Raw genomic sequence first — 20,984 nt, 5'->3', positions numbered from 1 at the left:
AGAGTGGTCACGGAGTAGTGTGCTCATGGGAAAATTCACCAGAAGCTAAAACAGTGTAGAAGAAAACGCTCCACGGATCCCTCATGTTTCTGCATATCTTATACACAAACACACTGGCAGTCTTTTGTTCTATCTTTCAAGGTTGTCTGTACAGCAAATTGCCTTAGAAAATAGAGCCTGTCTTCCACCAGAGTGGAGGGCAGGTTCATTTATTATACAGAATAATAAAGATAACAGCCCCTCTGGGGCAGAAGCTGGGCAGGTTTGCTTACAGCTCATTATAAAATATTTGGGTTTCCTAAAGGCCAGAGTTCCTCAACTGTGATGTAAACCACTGTGAGCACGGTACACACCGAGGCCACTGCAGCGTTCCCCACTGGACTCAGGGCGGGGCGGGGGGGGAGCAGCATGAGCTTCATGTTGATATGAACATGAAACTCATGCTGCTCCATATGCTGTGAGAGAAATAAAGTCCTTTCTGACTCATGAGTTTCATGTTTTCTGCCAGCATCCATAAAAATGTGGCAGGCCAACTTATTAGCTTGCAAATAGGATAAAGTCTTCCACCTGTCAGTTCTTGACAATATCCCAATTTTAAAAACGGGCAAAAGATACTTCACCAAAAAAGATAAACAGATGGCAAAAAAGCACATGAAAAAATGCTCAACATCATTAGTCATTAGGGAAATGCAAATTAAAACCACTATATACCTACCAACTTGGCTAAAATGAAAAAGTATGATCATACCAAGTATTAGCAAGGCTGTGGAGCAGTTGCAACTCTCATACACTGAAAGTTGGATGTATCACTTTGGAAAACAGTTTGGCAGTTTCTTAAAAAAAAATTAAATACATCTACCATACAACCCAGCTATTCCAATACTAGGTATTTACTGAGAGAAATAAAACCATATGTCCAAAGACCTATACACAAACATTCGTAGCCGCTTTATTTGTAATAGTCAAAAACTGGAAACAACCTAAATGTCCGTAACAGATGGTATATCCATACAATGGAATAATAATCGGCAATAAAAAGGAACCCACAACAACATGGACAAACCTCTGAAATATGACGCTAAGTGAAGAAAGTCAAAGACGAAAGACTACACGTCTTAGGAATCCATTTATATGACATTCTAAATAAGATAAAGCCACAGTGATAAAAATCAGATCACTGGTTGCCTGGGGCTGGGGATCAGGGTCAACTGCAGGGTCATAAGAAAACTTAGGGTGATGGGAATGTTTTTATGTCTTGATTGTGGTGGTGGTTACACTACTGTGTACAATTAACAAAATTCAAACTCTACATTAAGATGGGTGAATTGTATTATATGTAAATTACATCTTAAAAGGCTGGGGAGGAAAAAATCTGTAAGGCAAATGCTTCTTCCTAACAAATAACAGGAACCTTCTCCTACAGTTTTAAATAAACAATGATGGAATTTCAGCAAAATAAGGTCCTAGTATTTTTTTTCAGTGCCATTCAAAAAGTGTACACTATATTCCAAAAATACTTGCATATTGCAAATGTGAGAAGAGCCTTATTCACCTTCCATACCTGCAAAACAGTTATACAGTAGTCTACTCAGTATAGAATTGCCTTCACCGGTTGATTTAAACACAACTACATTATGTAATTTTTATTCCTAAATTGTATAACATTATACACAGCCAATTATAAACAGCCAATATGTAATACTGCTATCTTTCTGAAGAATTCTTCAGAGTATACTGCATGCCTAACTGGTTCATGAAACAATTCAACATGCTACTATATTTATATTGTAAAGCGCTGACAGTTATAATTATTATAAGGATCCCAGTCTTATAATAATAAACTTTCTAAAAGGTTCTAAATAGGCATAGTAAAACAGCTGTATCCAGCTGTTCTTACCCAATGACTAGACACATGAACTCAATTAAATGCCTACCAAATCCAACCTGGGCCGTTGTCACAGAATATATTCCAATGTTCTGTTACTCAGGACTTTCCCTGTAGTAAGATGCTACTCGCTACCATGAGCAGCAAAGGGACCACACAGAACATGTTTCCAAAAAGTTCTCATACAGGATTTAACCACAAATCTGATGTTGCCCCATGCATATATATTCCCCTAGTCTACCTCCACATTGAGAAGGTATGACCTAATCAGGTATATATCCTCAACACACCTCTATTTTGCTATCCGTGTCTTAGCTCTCTCTGCAGGAGAATACTGGCTTGGTTTTAATGGGCATGCACCCATCCATCCATTCATAAATGTTTACTGGACACCTACTATGTGCCAAGCACTAGTCATCAGAGAAAATATACACACCACGCTCTTGTCAGAAAAGTCTAATCTTGAACTCTGTCACCAAACTAATTAAAAGCTCATTAGGAGAAATAGTATTTTTGGATGACTACAGTTCAATTATTTCTTAGTTATTCTAACTTATATCTTTTGACTGAACCACATCAGTGAGTCAGACTAGATCATTCTGTCCCATGTGAAACTGATTTTACCAAACTGCACATTAGTGTTATACCAATGACCTATATTGAGGGTCACAAGAAACAAAGCCAGGAGATAATAACAACCCCCATGCCAGACTCCATGCTAACCACTTTACATTCATTCATTCAACCCTCACAAATAATCCTATGTAGAAAGTACCATTTTTATCCCCATTTGACAGATAAGGAAACTGAGTAGCTGATAGCAGACCAAGGCAGTCTGACTCCAGAGCTCTTGTTCTTAGACACTACCATGCCACTATTCATTATGTAAGATGCTGAGGTCTTTATTCATTATATCACTTAATGTTTTCCTAATAACTTCCTATGAGAAATTGTGTGTTTTAATACCAAGAATGGCTCCTAAGCAATTGATTTGTTCTCATCTTATTATAAATAATGTAACTGAGGTGTTTTTTTCCCCTTTTTCTTTTCGCTTGGTACTTCAGAACTCAGAGCTAGACTCAGCCCATCTAGCAAGTGTACAGACTTAAACAGCATGCATTTTTGCCATCACATTTCTAGCTTCACTGATTATCACTTCCACCTGGCCTATTTCTTATATCTTCACCGATTTCCTCACTTTTTTTTTTTTTTTTTTTTGCAGTACACGGGCCTCTCACTGTTGTGGCCTCTCCCGTTGCGGAGCACAGGCTCCGGACGCGCAGGCTCAGTGGCCATGGCTCACGGGCCCAGCCGCTCCACGGCATGTGGGATCTTCCCGGACCGGGGCACGAACCCATGTCCCCTGCATCGGCAAGCAGACCCCCAACCACGGCGCCACCAGGAAAGCCCCTCCTCACTTATTTTTAAACAGTACCATATTAATCTTTGTAAGCCAAACCACTTTTAGAGTAAGTCTTGGTACAATTAACAACCTGAATCCACAGAATAGATTATAGGAACCCAGAGAACCCCTAAAAAGATGCCTAGTCCTCCTTATTTTATTAGAAACAAAAGATGCTACTTGAGTTAATATTAGCACAGTTTTTACATAAGGACAAGAAATCAAGCGTGAAGGAAAGAACAATCATAACCAGTAGAACTTTATAGATCCTTAAATACATATTCTTAATTTCAAAACATCAGTTCTTTACAGCATGATACGTACAATACATTCTTGACTAACAGGGTGAACATGACTGAATATAACTATCTCTGCCTCACTAAGGAAATCAATCCCTTATGGCATGACATAATAAATTCTTGACTAACAGTCAGGGTGGACATGACTGAATATAACTATTCGTTCCCTATTAAGGAAATAAGTAATTACCTGACTTCAAGGGCTTTGATAGCTTCTAGCATTTGTAGAAACTCTGCTGCTTTCCATACATCGTTGGCTTCTTCTTCTCCTTGTATCATTAATTTTGCTGTATATGTGAACTCAATCAAATGACGAAAAGCCATTTTACTAACACCTGTAAAAAAAAAAAAGACATGCATTAAAATGTATTCACATTGATTCAAATCTTGTAACATTTAGTAAAGAAAAAAATAGAAGCCCAATGTTTGGAAAATGATTAGTATTTGTCACTTTGGAAGATAATTTCCTGGCAGAATTCTCATTTACAGTATAATAATTTTGTAGCCAAGTTCAGCACTAACTAGCAAACTACTTTAAGATCTTTCCCAAAGACTTCCTAAGGCTCTTACAGAACAGTAAAATCTATCACTCAAATACACGAATGGGCTATTACATCAGACATGCTATGTTACCTGCCAGGGAGCTCTGTGTCAACTCAGCTCCAAAATCATCAATAGCTTTCAAAAGCTTAGCAAATAAAGTTCAGTACCATTCTGCCTTTATTTCAAGGTCCTTCACATTATTTTTCTACTTACCACTATTTTTCCTTCCAAATTTTAAACTATATCAAACCTACACTATATACTGATCCTCAAACAAACCCTTCACTTTCTAAGAATTTCCTTCCCTTCCTTAACACCCTCCATCCTGAATGCTTTATCACCTTACCTCGACAAATCCTACCACCCTTGAAGGACCAATTTTAATACCACATCTTTAATGAACCTCTTTAATAGTTCCCTCAGGCTGAACTCTGTACCTGGTCTTATAGTTAAAATTCATGGACAACTCTTGACTGTAAGCTACTTTACAGAAATTTGCCTCTACACCCACCTCACAGTACCTAACACAATGCTTCCTAAAATGCAGGCACACAAAGTAGGTATAAATGGATAAAGGCCAAAGTCACTTTCAGAATTAAGCTTCCACAATTCCAAGCTTTCTTTGCAAGTTTGTTTAAATTTTGGCCCAAAATGATACTCTACTTCTTTGTGCTCTTCAATGCTATATAATATTGTTTCAGTGTGCTAATGCAAGGCTATGAAAAGCTATTGACAGGAACAAAGAGAAAACTTGTTTTTATAGATTTTTTTATGCTAAAAAAATGCCCAAGACCAAGCTGCACACAATATGCACAATTACAAATACAAAACAGGAATTTCCTGGCAGTCCAGTGGTTAGGACCCCACGCTTTCACTGCCAAGGGCGCTGGTTCAATCCCTGGTTGGGGAACTAAGATTCCACAAGCCGCCTGGGTGGCCAAAAAAGAAAAAAAAATAGGAAAAGAAAAAATATTTTTATGTTCTTCCCATGTACTTTATACACCTGAATGTGGCCTTCAGGACAACAGTAAGAATACTGGTGGAATATTCACCATCTTCTATATGTGTTAGGAAAAAATATCGTTCAGGAAGCCAACTTTCAAGTTTCAGTTCAGTCTCTCCATGACTTGTGCAATCTGGGGCAAGTCAGAACCTCTGAGCCTCAGAAAACTCATCTTCAAAATGCCTCAAAACAATCTGAATATTGAGAAGCACCATAAAATATAATGTAATATGACCAAGTTACATGCTACCAAATAAGCAAACTAAAAATGACTGGATTCATTAATGGCTAATTTATTGGGTCCCCTAATCTTTTTTCTCCTGGTTGTCTTATTTATTTATTTATTTATTTATTTATTTGCAGTACGCAGGCCTCTCACTGCTGTGGCCTCTCCCGTTGCAGAGCACAGGCTCCGGATGCGCAGGTTCAGCGGCCATGGCTCACGGGCCCAGCCGCTCCGCGGCATGTGGGATCTTCCCGGACCGGGGCACGAACCCATGTCCCCTGAATCGGCAGGCGGACTCTCAACCACTGCGCCACCAGGGAAGCCCCTCCTGGTTGTCTTTTAACCATGTTCTTTATTATATGAGAGTAGCCTGAGAAAAAGACAACTAGATTTTGCTGTTTTTTTTTTAAGGTGTTTTGACCAAATATTTAAAAGTGCAACAGAAATCTTTCCTAAAAACAATGTGTAAATTTTTCCTGAAGCAGAATGAGATTTTGATTTTTAATCAAACACACATATGTATGCCTACTATACATATCAGGCAGGACTCTAAACACTTTACAAATCATCAACTGACTTAATCCTCCTGACAACCCTATGAAGTACTATTATAATCCCCATTTTACAGATGAGGAAATTGAGGCACAGAGAAGTAACTTGCGAAAGTCACATAGTTATTAAGTGATAATACTAGAAGCAAACCCAGATGGCCTGACTCCAAAGTCCATGATAAAGATTTTTAAATAGGATGATGGTAGGAAACATTCCTGCTTGGAAGCGTCTGAATACCCATGTCTCATTCACTACAAGACTGCAATCTTTTACTCATATTTCCAAAGTCCCCCAAATCTCTTAAAACCAGAAGTTTTCCCATAAATTTGGCAGCAAAATTTGATCTGAACTGACATGAGGCTATTTATAATCTTTATCCCACTTAGAGTAAATATTACTAAGCTATGCTGCTTATTAATAATACACTGGATTATTATTTGCTTATAGGATATTGCCCCAGACCCCAATGGGAGTATTATGTAATACACACAGTGGATTACCATAGAAAATTCTAAAAATTAGTAATTTCAAGAAGCAGCTGGCCTCCAAGAATTTGTGGACTGTTCCCAATCTTGGTTAATCAGAATCACCTGTAGACTTAGCATGGGTCCCTGATCTCCAGAATCAAAACTGGGATAGGGAACTCCTTTTTATAAGCACCCTGAGTGCTTCTTTTTTTAAATAAATTTATTTGTTTGTTTTATTTTTGGCTGCGCTGGGTCTTCATTGCTGCGCACAGGCTTTCTCTAATTGCGGCGGACGGGGGCTACTCTCCGTGGCAGTGCACGGGCTTCTCATTGCGGTGGCTTCTCGTTGCAGAGCACAAGCTCTAGGCGCACGGGCTCAGTAGTTGTGGCTCGCAGGCTCTAGAGCGCATGCTCAGTAGTTGTAGCGCACAGGCTTAGTTGCTTGGCGGCATTGGGGATCTTCCCAGATCAGGGATCAATCCCTTGTCCCCTGCATTGGCAGGCGGATTCTTAACCGCTGAGCTACCAGGAAAGCCCACCCTAAGTGCTTCTTACGTGGCCAGTCCAACACTGGTCCTAGGAATAAGCCACTGACTTAATTAGCTAACAGGAACCAAACTTATAACACCTGCCCAGGTAAGTGAAGGGTTGGTAGATGATGTACAGCTGCAAAAATATTTTATACTCTATTAGGACTAGTTTAGTAACTTTCAAATTTCAGCCCATTTTCTCAATTCCTTACTCCTTTCATAATATACAATTTTTCTAAGGAAGTATCTAAGAAAAATGTTAATATAAACACCTTGACCTGAGTCATTTTTCCCCTTAGGAAGAGGCAAAAGTGGGGGGTGGGCATTCTGGAATTTCTCTAGTCTTACAGAATTCCTCAACTGGTGGAAAACTCCTACTCAAATAGGATGTATGAATATGTGCTTGGATGCTTTGTCCTTGATATTAGGGGCTAAGATTTTGGACGCAATGGTAGAGTTGCTGTTTGAGAGAAACTAGGTGCTTATGGATCTGTGGTTTCAGGAGAAGTAAAGAATGGATTTGGAAAATTGGAGGCTCGGGTTAGGAGAAGGCTGTTGTGTTCTGAACAAGGGAGTGAATGTCTGCTGAAGATTTTATATGGTGTGAATCCAAGTCACAAAGCTGAGGTGGGATGCAACTGGCTTCAAGGACAACAATTTTGACTTAAATCAAAGGTGAACCTGCAGTCCTAATCAAAGATAACTTACTTCACCAGGGACCCAGAAAACAGGGAGAGAGCTGGCTCAGCTTGCATCTAATGACAGTTTATACTCATAGAGCATATTTCAATTTAAATTCTCTTTACATACATTTGCTTTTACAAAACCCTATAAGGCAGTGGTTCTCAACACTGGCTGCATACTGGACTTGTCTTAGGGCAGTGCTGCCCTAACTTTGCTGTACAAAGGAATCATCTGAGGATTCTGTTCTGATTCAGTAGGTCTAGGGTGGAGCCTGAGAGTCTACAGTTCTAACAAGCTCACAGGTGATGCCCACGCATTACTGATCCTCAGACCACACCTTGAATAACAAGGACCTAGAGAACTTTTAAATACAGATGCTTGGATCTCACCCCTCAAAGACCGATTTAATTGATCTGGAGAAAAAGTCTGGGTATTAGTACTTGCAAAAGCTCCCCTGGTGTTTCTAGTGAGCGGCTAAAGACAAGAACCATCCCTGTTTTACAGATGGGAGTTCTAGTTCTAGCTAAGATGAAGAATGCATACGCCATCCTATCTTGCCCATTGATTATAACTAAAAATTCTGAAAAGAATACATAAAGCAAATATACAAGGACTCCAAAGAAAAAACAGAAGCAAAGAGACTGGGGAGAGAAATCAAAACTCAAAGAACAGCAGTAAGTTTCCTGGTTTTATATTTTTCCTCCCACATAACCCAGCTTGAGGACAGCCCAACTCCCGTAACTGGGTAGCAGGTGCAGACAGAAAAAGCTCCAGGAGAAACTCTTTCCGGCTAGAGAACCAGCAAAGGGGATGGAGAGTGTGTGGGGGTGGGGAAAAATAGCTGGTTTTTATTTCTCTCTCAGCCCTCCCTCAAGACAAGCCCCAGTCTGACGTTGCACATCTATGGCTAGTTGCCACCAAGCAGGCAACTCAACCCTAAGAGAAAGTTCTCTCTGGCTGAGAACTAGGAAAGAGATTATCATCTGAAGAGCATGGAGAGAATTCTTGTTATTTTCTTCTCTCACCATGTTATTATCCAGGAAATGGATTCCACTGCAGAAAATGTACGACAGCACAGGGAGGCTAACCTCCTAGTCTTCCAGCCAGAGGACCAGGAAAGGGAGCTCAGGGGAGCTAAGTACAGAGGCCATCAGGAGGGAGCTGGAGAGAGGTCCTTTAAATCTGCGTATGCAGTCTTGAGCTCACCACCCAGCTGCACGTGTGCAAAAATGACGTGAGGCAGCACAGCAAAGGCTTTGAGAATTACACTGTGGTGTGGACTACCACCCAGGTCGGCACACCTGGGACCTGAACAGAACAACAAAGGTTTTGAAAACTAAATTGGAATTGGATCCACAGTCTACACAAGGCAGTCTGAACCTAATCAGGTTGATTGTCTGCTAAAACAAAACAAAATCAAAACAACAACAAAAACCAAAAGCATTCTCCAGATGATTCTAACAGCACACAGAGGGTCAAAACATAATATTCAAAATGCCCATGACAGGGACTTCCCTGGTGGTCCAGTGGTAAAGAATCCACCTTCCAATGCAGGGGATGCCTGTTCGATCCCTGGTTGGGGAACTAAGATCCCACATGCTGCGGGGCAACTAAGCCCACGTGCCGCAAGCTACAGAGCCCATGTGCCACAACTAGACAGAGAAAAACCCACACGCCACAACTAGAGAGAAGCCCAAACACGCAACAAAGAAACCTTGCACCGTAACGAAAGATCCCGCATGCCTCAACAACCTGACACAGACCAAAAAAAAAAAAAGGAAAAAAATAATGCCCATGACATAATCCAAAATTACTTGACATTTTCTGCAGATTAAAAGAGAAAAAAGGAAGCTAAGATGTCCAATGTTACACAACTGACAAACAGTAAAGCTGGGACTACAAGTCAGGTTTTCTAAATGCATGCCCAGGGCTTTCTCTACAGCCAGGTGACCTAGCCAGATAGTACAGCAATTCCAAAGTTAGGGGCTTAAGGAGACATTGAGCCAAATTGATTCTTTAAACCTGAATCTGGCAAATAACAAAAAAAGAATGTTTTTACATTTTTCTTTCTTACTTTCTACAGTTTAAATACTGAAAGTTGTGTGTCCTGTACTATAATGGACAGAGCACATCAGAAGTACAAGAGATAATCCCAAGGTGATTAGTCTTTAGAAGAAAAGACCCTACTTCTGCAGGTAGGTCAGTACTCCACACTCCACCAGCAATGCATATTCTAGCCTGGGCCACTTATTTTTTGACTTAAGATTCTGCCCAGAAGTTGACTCATCTTTGAAATCCTCCTTCTCTCTAAAGTAAACTAAACCACTCATCCTCCCTCCTTAGTGACACCATTCTGCAACAAAATTCTCTGCAACATTTTTTGCACTCCTTAACTGTTGCTTATCCATGATTAAATTTGCAAATTCTCTAAGGGCTGTCTTAATCAATTTCTCATTTCCTGGGTCTGGCATGGTATATTATAATAGGTATTAAATCTGATAAACAGCCCCAATCTATTAAGCTTTGACAGTGCACCAAACACTACGCCAGGCACTCTGCAGATGCCATTTCAATTAATCATTAGCACAACAGTACAAGCCTATTAACCCACTTTTCAGATGAAGAGGCAAATATGCAATTGAGATAAAGTAACCTGCCTGGGGTCTCAGTACCTCAGGTGAATAAATGCACAAAAGTTTGGCCTGTAACAGAAACACCGTCTAGGCTGATGGATTCTCACTTTAGTAAGCTTTGAGGATTTCCATCATGCCTGTGCTCTGTCCATCACAGATAATCAAAGATAATCTATCTATAGATATCAGCCAGAATGCTAGGTAAGCTGGAACTATCAAAATAAGAGAATACTCTTAACTCTACGTTTTCTTTACTCCCCTAGACACCAAATTTTTCCAAGGGAATACTGTTTCTAGGCAACCCATTCATAACAGAGAATATATACACACTGAAAGAGATACAAAACCCAAACTCAAGAACCCTGTATTTATGTAGGTAAGCTGACTTATTTCCCACAGTTTTGGATTGAGGGGTAGAGGGCTAGGTATTGTAGCAGCAGAATTAATAGAACAAACTGAATCCCCTGCTAGCTGGGCAACCTCAGACAAGTAACCTTTTAGAGCCTACTCCCTGATACGTAAATTGGAAGTAAAACCACTTACTTCAAAGCACTGCTGTGAACCTCAGAAAATGCACACAAACTACACAGCATAATACCTGGCACTTGGTGGGCTATTATTACAAAAAGTCAAACAAGTATAAAAATTTCTATTTTAAGACAGTATCTAGTAGATGACCCCCTTCCATCCTAGACTTTCTATAGCCACTAGAACTTCTTCTGAATGCTACTTCAGTTAATCTTTCCTAGCCTTTTCCATATTATGACAGCCCATTTCACACTGTGCGTGTCATGCTGCTAATAGAGAGGCCTGCAGCATCTGGACCAGTCTGAAACATAAGCCCACTAAATAAGATGGAAATTCACTTTTAATACATGTTTTCAAAAGACAGTGATCACTGGTATTAGCAATGAAAAAGACTCCTTTAAGAGACCAACCATTTAACGTAAGAGTTTTTCCTGGAAGATCATTTTACGAAGCATGTTACTAAAAGTAAGAATTCTCAGGTGTCAAAAGAACAATTTATCCAGTCACCGAATAGAAACCATTGATGCCTGTTTCCCATGGTATCTTGCTAAATTAACTGCCTAAAACTTCTTCATCAAATTATAATGCTTGCTAAATATTGTATTTAAAACAAGCATTTACCTTCTATCTCCACCAAAGGTTCCTGAGTAAACTCCTGAAAGAATTTGTAAAAGAACTTGCTGCAAGCAGCCAAAACAGCCTTGTGGGCCTTAAAATGGTGTCCTAGAGAAAAAACAAAATAAAATCATCATATTCACAAAAATCAAATATAAAACTATAAAACAAGTTAAGAAATTAAAGTAAAATAGGTCTTTCGTAATATAATTATAAAACTATATTCTGGACAGCTATCTTGACAAATTTAAATCTCAATTTGACATGAAGCAGGATCTTTACCTCAAGGGCCTTATTAAGTCAGCTTTATAAAGGCCACCTTACAACATTTCAGGAGGTACCACTTAAGTCAAAGGCATATCCTATTCAGTTGAAACTGCTAAATATAAACACAACCCAAAAGGTTATACGTCATTTGAAAAGAGAAGAAAAAGCCACAGAATAAGCACCAAGCTGGATGTGTTTGCTATGGAAAACATTTTAGTATGCCTAATATTTGGAAACTCAACCTACAGCAGACCAGCTGTAGGCTATAATAAAGTATAGCTTGCCTCAAGAAGTCTATTTTCACTAAACAGAAAAGATACCCAAGCTGGGTTTGCATCCATTATAATGACTACTCCTAAGACTGGTAAAGACCGCATTATATTTTGGGGGTTACCAAAGGGGGTACCAGTGCTGCAAAGGGATCTCTCACATTTTCCCTCCAAGACCATTTGGGAAACTAGAAAGAACACTTCCCAAATGACTCCTGTGAAAGACTGCTCAAAGCAGCTTAGCAGCAGAAGTCTACTAACCAAACATTTAGAGACATCCTCCCTATCCCCGCCACCTTGCACTCAAGTGTACAATGCGAACACTTGAAAAGGCTGCAAGAAGTTAAAATGCCATGATTATGTTGAAAGCGTGACTATCCTTCTGCAGCATGGTCTACGTGAAGGGTCACTGATAAGTGTCCTCGGGTTCCAGAGCACACCGTCCGCAGACTTTCGATAGGGAGTCCACAGAAGGTGGATAAAAAAGGCGGATGGGGGAAGGGGAGAGAAGATCTGAAGCCACAAATTCGCTCCTCGGCCCACCACGCTACCCACCGTCGACAATCAGGGTGATGTCAGTAAACCGGTCCTGCTCTCGCTGTTCATTCAATCGGTCCAGGATCATTTTATGATGTTCAGGGAACTCCTGAAGGCATTCCATCGTCTCTTCGGCCTCCATGGCCATCGGGTTGTTCTACAAAAGAGGAGCATGATAATGTACACCCATGAGCTCGGGCTGAGGAACAAAACCCCTAAAGCATAAAACAACAAAAAACAAAACCCCAGCAACGCGAAAAGAAGGGGGGAGGGTGAGACAAGAGGAGAGGAAGGCGAGGGAAGAAAGAAAGGCGAGCCGGGCGGCCGCCGCGCGTTGGGGGCCGGAGCCGCGGCCGCGGGACTCCGAGCCTGACCTAATTGGAGTCGGGAGACGCGAGCTGGAGCGGGGTGGGCACAGCGCCGGAGGCTCCGGGGCGCGCAAGTCCGGCAAGGGAAGAGACCCGACAGCCGCCGCGGCCCTCTAACGGCCCGCCAAGCCCTTCGGCCCGGCCCTGGCTCCCGCTGCCCCGGGACCCGGTCCGGCCCGCGGCCCACTACGACTCCCGGGTCGCCTCTCCCTCCCCCGCCCGCCCTCTTCTCCCCCGCCCAGACCGGGCCGGCACTCACTCAAGGAAGGAGGAGCGGCCCGGGCCTGCGCGTCACTTACGTCGACGTGCCGCGTCAACGCGTCGGGGTCCGGCTGACGCGGACGCCGACTGAGCGCAGACGAGGGAGTGGGCGGGCCACGCCCCCACCCGCCCTCCTCTAGTGGCGGGGCGGAGCTAGCTGAGGGGATTTGGCGCTTGAGAAGGGCAGGCCGCCCGCGCTGGGAGGAGGAAGTCGAGCTGTGGTGGGGTTGGGCCGGTTGCGGGCCTGCCTTTGTCTGGGTGGGGCTCCACCTTCCACCCACCCGCGCCAAACTCCAGGTGTGAGCACTTCCGACCCGGACCTTAGAATAAACTCGCAGCCAGTTTCAGGTGTACCTTTATACCGCTGCCCCCCCCCCGCCCCCTTTCCTCCCAAAGCCTAGGTCGGGACGCCTTACCTAGCTCACGATCCTTCCTCTCTCCTTTCCGTCCCGAAAGCCTTACCTTCTCTACTCTCCCCTCTCGGGGCGTAACTCGCCCCACACTTTTCCCTAACCCTGAGCAGCGCCTCGCCCGCCATTTCCTCGCGAGTGCCCGGGCGCTCCCTCTGCTTGGGTCCGGCCGGCGCACGTGGGCTCGCTCCGAGACCCGAACGGCCGCGGCGCGGGCGGCGGCGGCCACGGGCGCGAGCACGTTCCAGCCGCCTAGGATCTTCCTCCCGGGTGCCCGCCCTCTCCGTGCTCGGCGGGCAGCACGTGTTTGCTGGGCTTAGGACCTGTAGCTGCAAGATTATTTACGCATGGTGCTATTACTGCAGCTCTCCATTCCCCAACCCCCGCGCTTAGAATGGCCAGTGACCCATAATCAGCCTCACGTGACTGGGTCATTCATTCATTCCTCTGAAATTGGCTTTGTGAGAATGAGATAGTCAAGACTTACTTATTCTATTCTCTCAAAAGAAACATTAGGATTAGGGAATTTTTTTTTCATCTTTATTGGAGTATAATTGCTTTACAATGGTGTGTTAGTTTCTGCTTTATAACAAAGTGAATCAGTTATACATATACATATGTTCCCATATCTCTTCCCTCTTGCGTCTCCCTCCCTCCCACCCTCCCTATCCCACCCCTCCAGGCAGTCACAAAGCACCAAGCCAATATCCCTGTGCCATGCGGCTGCTTCCCACTAGCTATCTACCTTACGTTTGTTAGTGTGTATATGTCCATGACTCTCTCTCGCCCTGTCACAGCTCACCCTTCCCTCTCCCCATATCCTCAAGTCCGTTCTCCAGTAGGACTGCGTCTTTATTCCTGTCTTACCCCTAGGTTCTTCATGACATTTTTTTCTTAAATTCCATATATATGTGTTAGCATACGGTATTTGTCTTTTTCTTTCTGTCTTACTTCACTCTGTATGACAGACTCTAGGTCTATCCACCTCATTACAAATAGCTCAATTTCATTTCTTTTTATGGCTGAGTAATATTCCATTGTATATATGTGCCACATCTTCTTTATCCATTCATCCGATGATGGGCACTTAGGTTGTTTCCATCTCCGGGCTATTGTAAATAGAGCTGCAATGAACATTTTGGTACATGACTCTTTTTGAATTTTGTTTTTCTCAGGGTATATGCCCAGTAGTGGGATTGCTGGGTCATATGGTATTTCTATTTGTAGTTTTTTAAGGAACCTCCATACAGTTCTCCATAGTGGCTGAACCAATTCACATTCCCACCAGCAGTGCAAGAGTGTTCCCTTTTCTCCACATCCTCTCCAGCATTTATTGTTGCTACATTTTTTGATGATGGCCATTCTGACTGGTGTGAGATGATATCTCATTGTAGTATTGATTTGCATTTCTCTAATGATTAATGATGTTGAGCATTCTTCCATGTGTTTGTTGGCAGTCTGCATACCTTCTTTGGAGAAATGTCTATTTAGGCCTTCTGCCCATTTTTGGACTGGGTTGTTTGTTTGTTATTGAGCTGCATGAGCTGCTTATAAATTTTGGAGATTAATCCTTTGTCAGTTGCTTCATTTGCAAATATTTTCTTCCATTCTGAGGGTTGTCTTTTGGTCTTGTTTATGGTTTCCTTTGCTGTGCAAAAGCTTTGAAGTTTCATTAGGTCCCATCTGTTTATTTTTGTTTTTATTTCCATTTCTCTAGGAGGTGGGTCAAAAAGGATCTTGCTGTGATTTATGTCATAGAGTGTTCTGCCTATGTTTTCCTCTAAGAGTTTGATAGTTTCTGGCCTTACATTTAGGTCTTTAATCCATTTTGAGCTTATTTTTGTGTATGGTGTTAGGGAGTGATCTAATCTCATACTTTTACATGTACCTGTCCAGTTTTCCCAGCACCACTTATTGAAGAGGCTGTCCTTTCCCACTGTACATTCCTGCCTCCTTTATCAAAGATAAGGTGACCATATGTGCGTGGGTTTATCTCTGGGCTTTCTATCCTGTTCCATTGATCTATATTTCTGTTTTTGTGCCAGTACCATACTGTCTTGATTACTGTAGCTTTGTAGTATAGTCTGCAGTTGGAGGCCTGATTCCTCCAGCTCCGTTTTTCTTTCTCAAGATTGCTTTGGCTATTCGGGGTCTTTTGTGTTTCCATACAAATTGTGAAATGTTTTGTTCTAGTTCTGTGAAAAATGCCAGTGGTAGTTTGATAGGGATTGCATTGAATCTGTAGATTGCTTTGGGTAGTAGAGTCATTTTCACAATGTTGATTCTTCCAATCCAAGAACATGGTATATCTCTCCATCTATTTGTATCATCTTTAATTTCTTTCATCAGTGTCTTATAATTTTCTGCATACAGGTCTTTTGTCTCCTTAGGTAGGTTTATTCCTAGATATTTTATTCTTTTTGTTGCAATGGTAAATGGGAGTGTTTTCTTGATTTCACTTTCAGATTTTTCATCATTAGTGTATAGGAATGCCAGAGATTTCTGTGCATTAATTTTGTATCCTGCTACTTTACCAAATTCATTTATTAGCACTAGTAATTTTCTGGTAGCATCTTTAGGATTCTCTATGTGTAGTATCATGTAATCTGAAAACAGTGACAGCTTTACTTCTTCTTTTCCGATTTGGATTCCTTTTATTTCCTTTTCTTCTCTGATTGCTGTGGCTAAAACTTCCAAAACTATGTTGAATAATAGTGGTGAGAGTGGGCAACCTTGTCTTGTTCCTGATCTTAGTGGAAATGCTTTCAGTTTTTCACCATTGAGGACGATATTGGCTGTGGGTTTGTCATATATGGCCTTTATTATGTTGAGGAAAGTTCCCTCTATGCCTACTTTCTGCAGAGTTTTTATCATAAATGGGTGTTGAATTTTGTCGAAAGCTTCCTCTGCATCTATTGAGATGATCATTTGGTTTTTCTCCTTCAATTTGTTAATATGGTGTATCACGTTGACTGATTTGCGTATATTGAAGAATCCTTGCATTCCGTCGATAAACCCCACTTGATCATGGTATATGATCCGTTTAATGTGCTGTTGGCTTCTGTTTCCTAGTATTTTGTTGAGGATTTTTGCATCTATGTTCATCAGTGATATTGGCCTGTAGTTTTCTTTCTTTGTGACATCCTTGTCTGGTTTTGGTATCAGGGTGATGGTGGCCTCGTAGAATGAGTTTGGGAGTGTTCCTCCCTCTGCTATATTTTGGGAGAGTTTGAGAAGGATAGGTGTTAGCTCTTCTCTAAATGTTTGATAGAATTCGCCTGTGAAGCCATCTGGTCCTGGGCTTCTGTTTGTTGGAAGATTTTTAATCACAGTTTCAATTTCAGTGCTTGTGATTGGGCTGTTCATATTTTCTATTTCTTCCTAATTCAGTCTTGGCAGGTTGTGCATTTTTAAGAATTTGTCCATTTCTTCCAGGTTGTCCATCTTATTGGCATAGAGTTGCTTGTAGTAATCTCTCATTATCTTTTGTATTTCTGCAGTGTCAGCTGTTACTTCTCCTTTTTCATTTCTAATTCTATTGATTTGAGTCTTCTCCCTTTTTTTCTTGATGAGTCTGGCTAATGGTTTATCGATTTTGTTTCTCTTCTCAAAGAACCAGCTTTTAGTTTTATTGATCTTTGCTATCATTTGCTTCATTTCTTTTTCATTTATTTCTGATCTGATTTTTATGGTTTCTTTCCTTCTGCTAACTTTGGGGTTTTTTTGTTCTTCTTTCTCTAATTGCTTTAGGTGCAAGGTTAGGTTGTTTATTCGAGATGTTCCCTGTTTCTTAAGGTAGGATTCTATTGCTATAAACTTCCCTCTTAGAACTGCTTTTGCTGCATCCCATAGATTTTGGGTCGTCATGTCTCCATTGTCATTTGTTTCTAGGTATGTTTTGATTTACTCTTTGATTTCTTCAGTGATCACTTCGTTATTAAGTAGTGTGTTGTTTAGCCTCCATGTGTTTGTATTTTTTACAGATCTTTTCCTGTAATTGATATCTAGTCTAATAGTGTTGTGCTCAGAAAATACACTTGATACAATTTCAATTTTCTTAAATTTACCAAGGCTTGATTTGTGACCCAAGATATGATCTATCCTGGAGAATGTTCCATGAGCACTTGAGAAAAATGTGTATTCTGCTGTTTTTGGATGGAATGTCCTATAAATATCAATTAAGTCTATCTTGTTTAATGTATCATTTAAAGCTTGTGTTTCCTTATTTAGTTTCATTTTGGATGATCTGTCCATTGGTGAAAGTGGGGTGTTAAAGTCCCCTACTATGAATGTGTTACTGTCGATTTTGCCTTTTATGGCTGTTAGTATTTGCCTTCTATATTGAGGTGCTCCTATGTTGGGTGCATAAATATTTACAATTGTTATATCTTCTTCTTGGATCGGTCCCTTGATCATTATGTAGTGTCCTTCTTTGTCTCTTCTAATAGTCTTTATTTTAAAGTCTATTTTGTCTGATATGAGAATTGCTACTCCAGCTTTCTTTTGGTTTCCATTTGCATGAAATATCTTTTTCCATCCCCTTACTTTCAGTCTGTATGTGTCTCTAGGTCTGAAGTGGGTCTCTTGTAGACAGCAAATATATGGGTCTTGTTTTTGTATCCATTCAGCCAATCTGTATCTTTTGGTGGGAGCATTTAGTCCATTTACATTTAAGGTAATTATCGATATGTATATTCCTATTCCCATTTTCTTAATTGTTTTGGGTTCGTTATTGTAGGTCTTTTCCTTCTCTTGTGTTTCTTGCCTAGAGAAGTTCCTTTAGCAGTTGTTGTAAAGCTGGTTTGGTGGTGCTGAACTTTCTCAGCTTTTACTTGTCTGTAAAGGTTTTAATTTCTCCATCAAATCTGAATGAGATCCTTGCTGGGTGGAGTAATCTTGGTTGCAGGTTTTTCTCCTTTATCACTTTAAATATGTCCTGCCAGTCCCTTCTGGCTTGCAGAGTTTCTGCTGAAAGATCAACGGTTAACCTTATGGGGATTCCCTTGTGTGTTATTTGTTGTTTTTCCCTTGCTGCTTTTAATGTTTTCTTTGTATTTAATTTTGACAGTTTGATTAATATGTGTCTTGGCGTATTTCTCCTTGGATTTATCCTGTATGGGACTCTCTGTTCTTCCTGGACTTGATTAACTATTTCCTTTTCCATATTAGGGAAGTTTTCAACTATAATCTCGTCAAATATTTTCTCAGTCCCTTTCTTTTTCTCTTCTTCTTCTGGAACCTCTAAAATTCGAATGTTGGTGTGTTTGATGTTGTCCCAGAGGTCCCTAAGACTGTCCTCAGTTCTTTTCATTCTTTTTTCTTTATTCTGCTCTGCAGTAGTTATTTCCACTATTTTATCTTCCAGGTCACTTATCCGTTCTTCTGCCTCAGTTATTCTGCTATTGATCCCATCTAGAGTATTTTTAATTTCATTTATTGTGTTGTTCATCATTGTTTGTTTCATCTTTAGTTCTTCTAGGTCCTTGTTAAATGTTTCTTGCATTTTCTCTATTTCCAAGATTTTGGATCATATTTACTATCATTATTCTGAATTCTCTTTCATGTAGACTGCCTAGTTCCTCTTCATTTGTTAGGTCTGGTGGGTTTTTATCGTGCTCCTTCATCTGCTGTGTGTTTTTCTGTCTTCTCATTTTGCTTATCTTACTGTGTTTGGTGTCTCCTTTTTGCAGGCTGCAGGTTCGTACTTCCCGTTGTTTTTGGTGTCTGTCCCCAGTGGCTAAGTTTGGTTCAGTGGGTTGTGTAGGCTTCCTGGTGGAGGGGACTAGTGCCTGTGTTCTGGTGGATGAGGCTGGATCTTGTCTTTCTGGTGGGCAGGTCCATGTCTGGTGGTGTGTTTTGGGGTGTCTGTGGACTTATTATGATTTTAGGCAGCCTCTCTGCTAATGGGTGATGTTGTGTTCCTGTCTTGCTAGTTGTTTGGCATAGGATGTCCAGCACTGTAGCTTGCTGGTCGTTGAGTGAAGCTGGGTGCTGGTGTTGAGATGGAGATCTCTGAGAGATTTTCGCCATTTGATATTATGTGGAGCTGGGAGGTCTCTTGTGGACCAGTGTCCTGAAGTTGGCTCTCCCACCTCAGAGGCACAGCAGTGACTCCTGGCTGCAGCACCAAGAGCCTTTCATCCCCATGGCTCAGAATAAAAGGGAGAAAAAGTAGAAAGAAAGAATCCGTAGAAGAAGAAAGAAAGAAAGGAGGGAGGGAGGGAGGGAGGAAGGAAGGAAAAAAGAAAATAAAGTAAAATAAAATAAAGTAAGATAAAATATAATAAAGTTATTAAAATAAAAAATAATTATTAAGAAAAAAATTAAAAAAAAAACGAAAACGGACGGATAGAACCCTAGGACCAATGGTGGAAACAAAGCTATACAGACAAAATCTCACACAGAAGCATACACATACACACTCACAAAAAGAGGAAAAGGGGAAAAAAATCACAAATTTTGCTCTCAAAGTCCACCTCCTTAATTTGGGATGATTCGTTGTCTATTCAGGTATTCCACAGATGCAGGGTACATCAAGTTGATTGTGGAGCTTTAATCCACTGCATCTGAGGCTGCTGGGAGAGATTTCCCTTTCTCTTCTTTGTTCGCACAGCTCCCAGGGGCTCAGCTTTGGATTTGGCCCCGCCTCTGCGTGTAGGTCTCTGGAGGGCGTCTGTTCTTCCCTCAGACAGGAAGGGGTTAAAGGAGCCGCTGATTCGGGGACTCTGGCTCACGCAGGACGAGCCTGTGGCAGCAGAGGCCAGCATGACATTGCACCAGCCTGAGGCACGCCGTGCGTTCTCCCGGGGGAGTTGTCCCTGGATCCAGGGACCCTGGCAGTGGCGGGCTGCACAGGCTGCCCGGAAGCGGGGTGTAGATAGTGACCTGTGCTCGCACACAGGCTTCTTGGTGGCGGCAGCAGCAGCCTTAGCGTCTCATGTCCGTCTCTGGGGTCCGCGCTGTTAGCCACGGCTCGCGCTCGTCTCTGGAGCTCCTTTAAGCAGCGCTCTTAATCCCCTCTCCTCACGCACCAGGAAACAAAGAGGGAAGAAGTCTCCTGCTTCTTCGGCAGGTCCAGACTTTTCCCCGGACTCCCTCCTGGCTAGCCGTGGCGCACTAACCCCCTGCAGGCTGTGTTCACTCCGCCAACCCCAGTCCTCTCCCGGCAGCCGAAGCCCGAGCCTCAACACCCAGCCCCGCCCACCCCAGCGGGCGAGCAGACAAGCCTCTCGGGCTGGTGAGTGCTGGTCGGCACCGATCCTCTGTGCGGGAATCTCTCCACTTTGCCCTCCGCACCCGTTGCCGTGCTCTCCTCCGCGGCTTCGAATCTCCCCCCTCTGCCACCCACAGTCTCCGCCCGCGAAGGGGCTTCCTAGTGTGTGGAAACCTTTCCTCCTTCACAGCTCCCTCCCACTGGTGCAGGTCCCGTCCCTATCCTTTTGTCTCTGTTTATTCTTTTTTCTTTTGCCCTACCCAGGTACGTGGTGGCGGGGGGGGGGGGATTC

General features: G+C 42.0%; 1 protein-coding gene across 7 annotated transcripts in view; it reads right to left on the bottom strand.

Annotated features, from left to right (window-relative positions):
* ZNF131 (zinc finger protein 131) overlaps nucleotides 1–13,725 on the bottom strand; it is a 33,047-nt gene extending 19,322 nt beyond the window's left edge. The window contains exons 1-5 of one of the 7 annotated variants that reach the window (XM_060142912.1): nucleotides 13,486–13,725; nucleotides 13,108–13,389; nucleotides 12,459–12,597; nucleotides 11,374–11,475; nucleotides 3,777–3,921 (exon numbers count right to left, since the gene is read on the bottom strand). In XM_060142912.1, coding sequence (XP_059998895.1) covers nucleotides 3,777–3,921; nucleotides 11,374–11,475; nucleotides 12,459–12,588 — 377 coding nt within the window. In that variant the 5' untranslated portion in view covers nucleotides 12,589–12,597; nucleotides 13,108–13,389; nucleotides 13,486–13,725. Of the gene's footprint in view, nucleotides 1–3,776; nucleotides 3,922–11,373; nucleotides 11,476–12,458; nucleotides 12,598–12,814; nucleotides 13,006–13,067; nucleotides 13,086–13,107; nucleotides 13,390–13,485 lie in introns of those variants that run through there. The other 6 variants (XM_060142910.1, XM_060142913.1, XM_060142915.1 and 3 more) reach the window with 6 other exon arrangements.
* Between the last annotated feature and the right edge of the window lie 7,259 nt (nucleotides 13,726–20,984).

This window comes from Lagenorhynchus albirostris, chromosome 3, assembly GCF_949774975.1.
Source record: "Lagenorhynchus albirostris chromosome 3, mLagAlb1.1, whole genome shotgun sequence".
Taxonomy (NCBI): domain Eukaryota; kingdom Metazoa; phylum Chordata; class Mammalia; order Artiodactyla; family Delphinidae; genus Lagenorhynchus; species Lagenorhynchus albirostris.
This window is presented reverse-complemented; position numbering and strand designations above follow the sequence as displayed.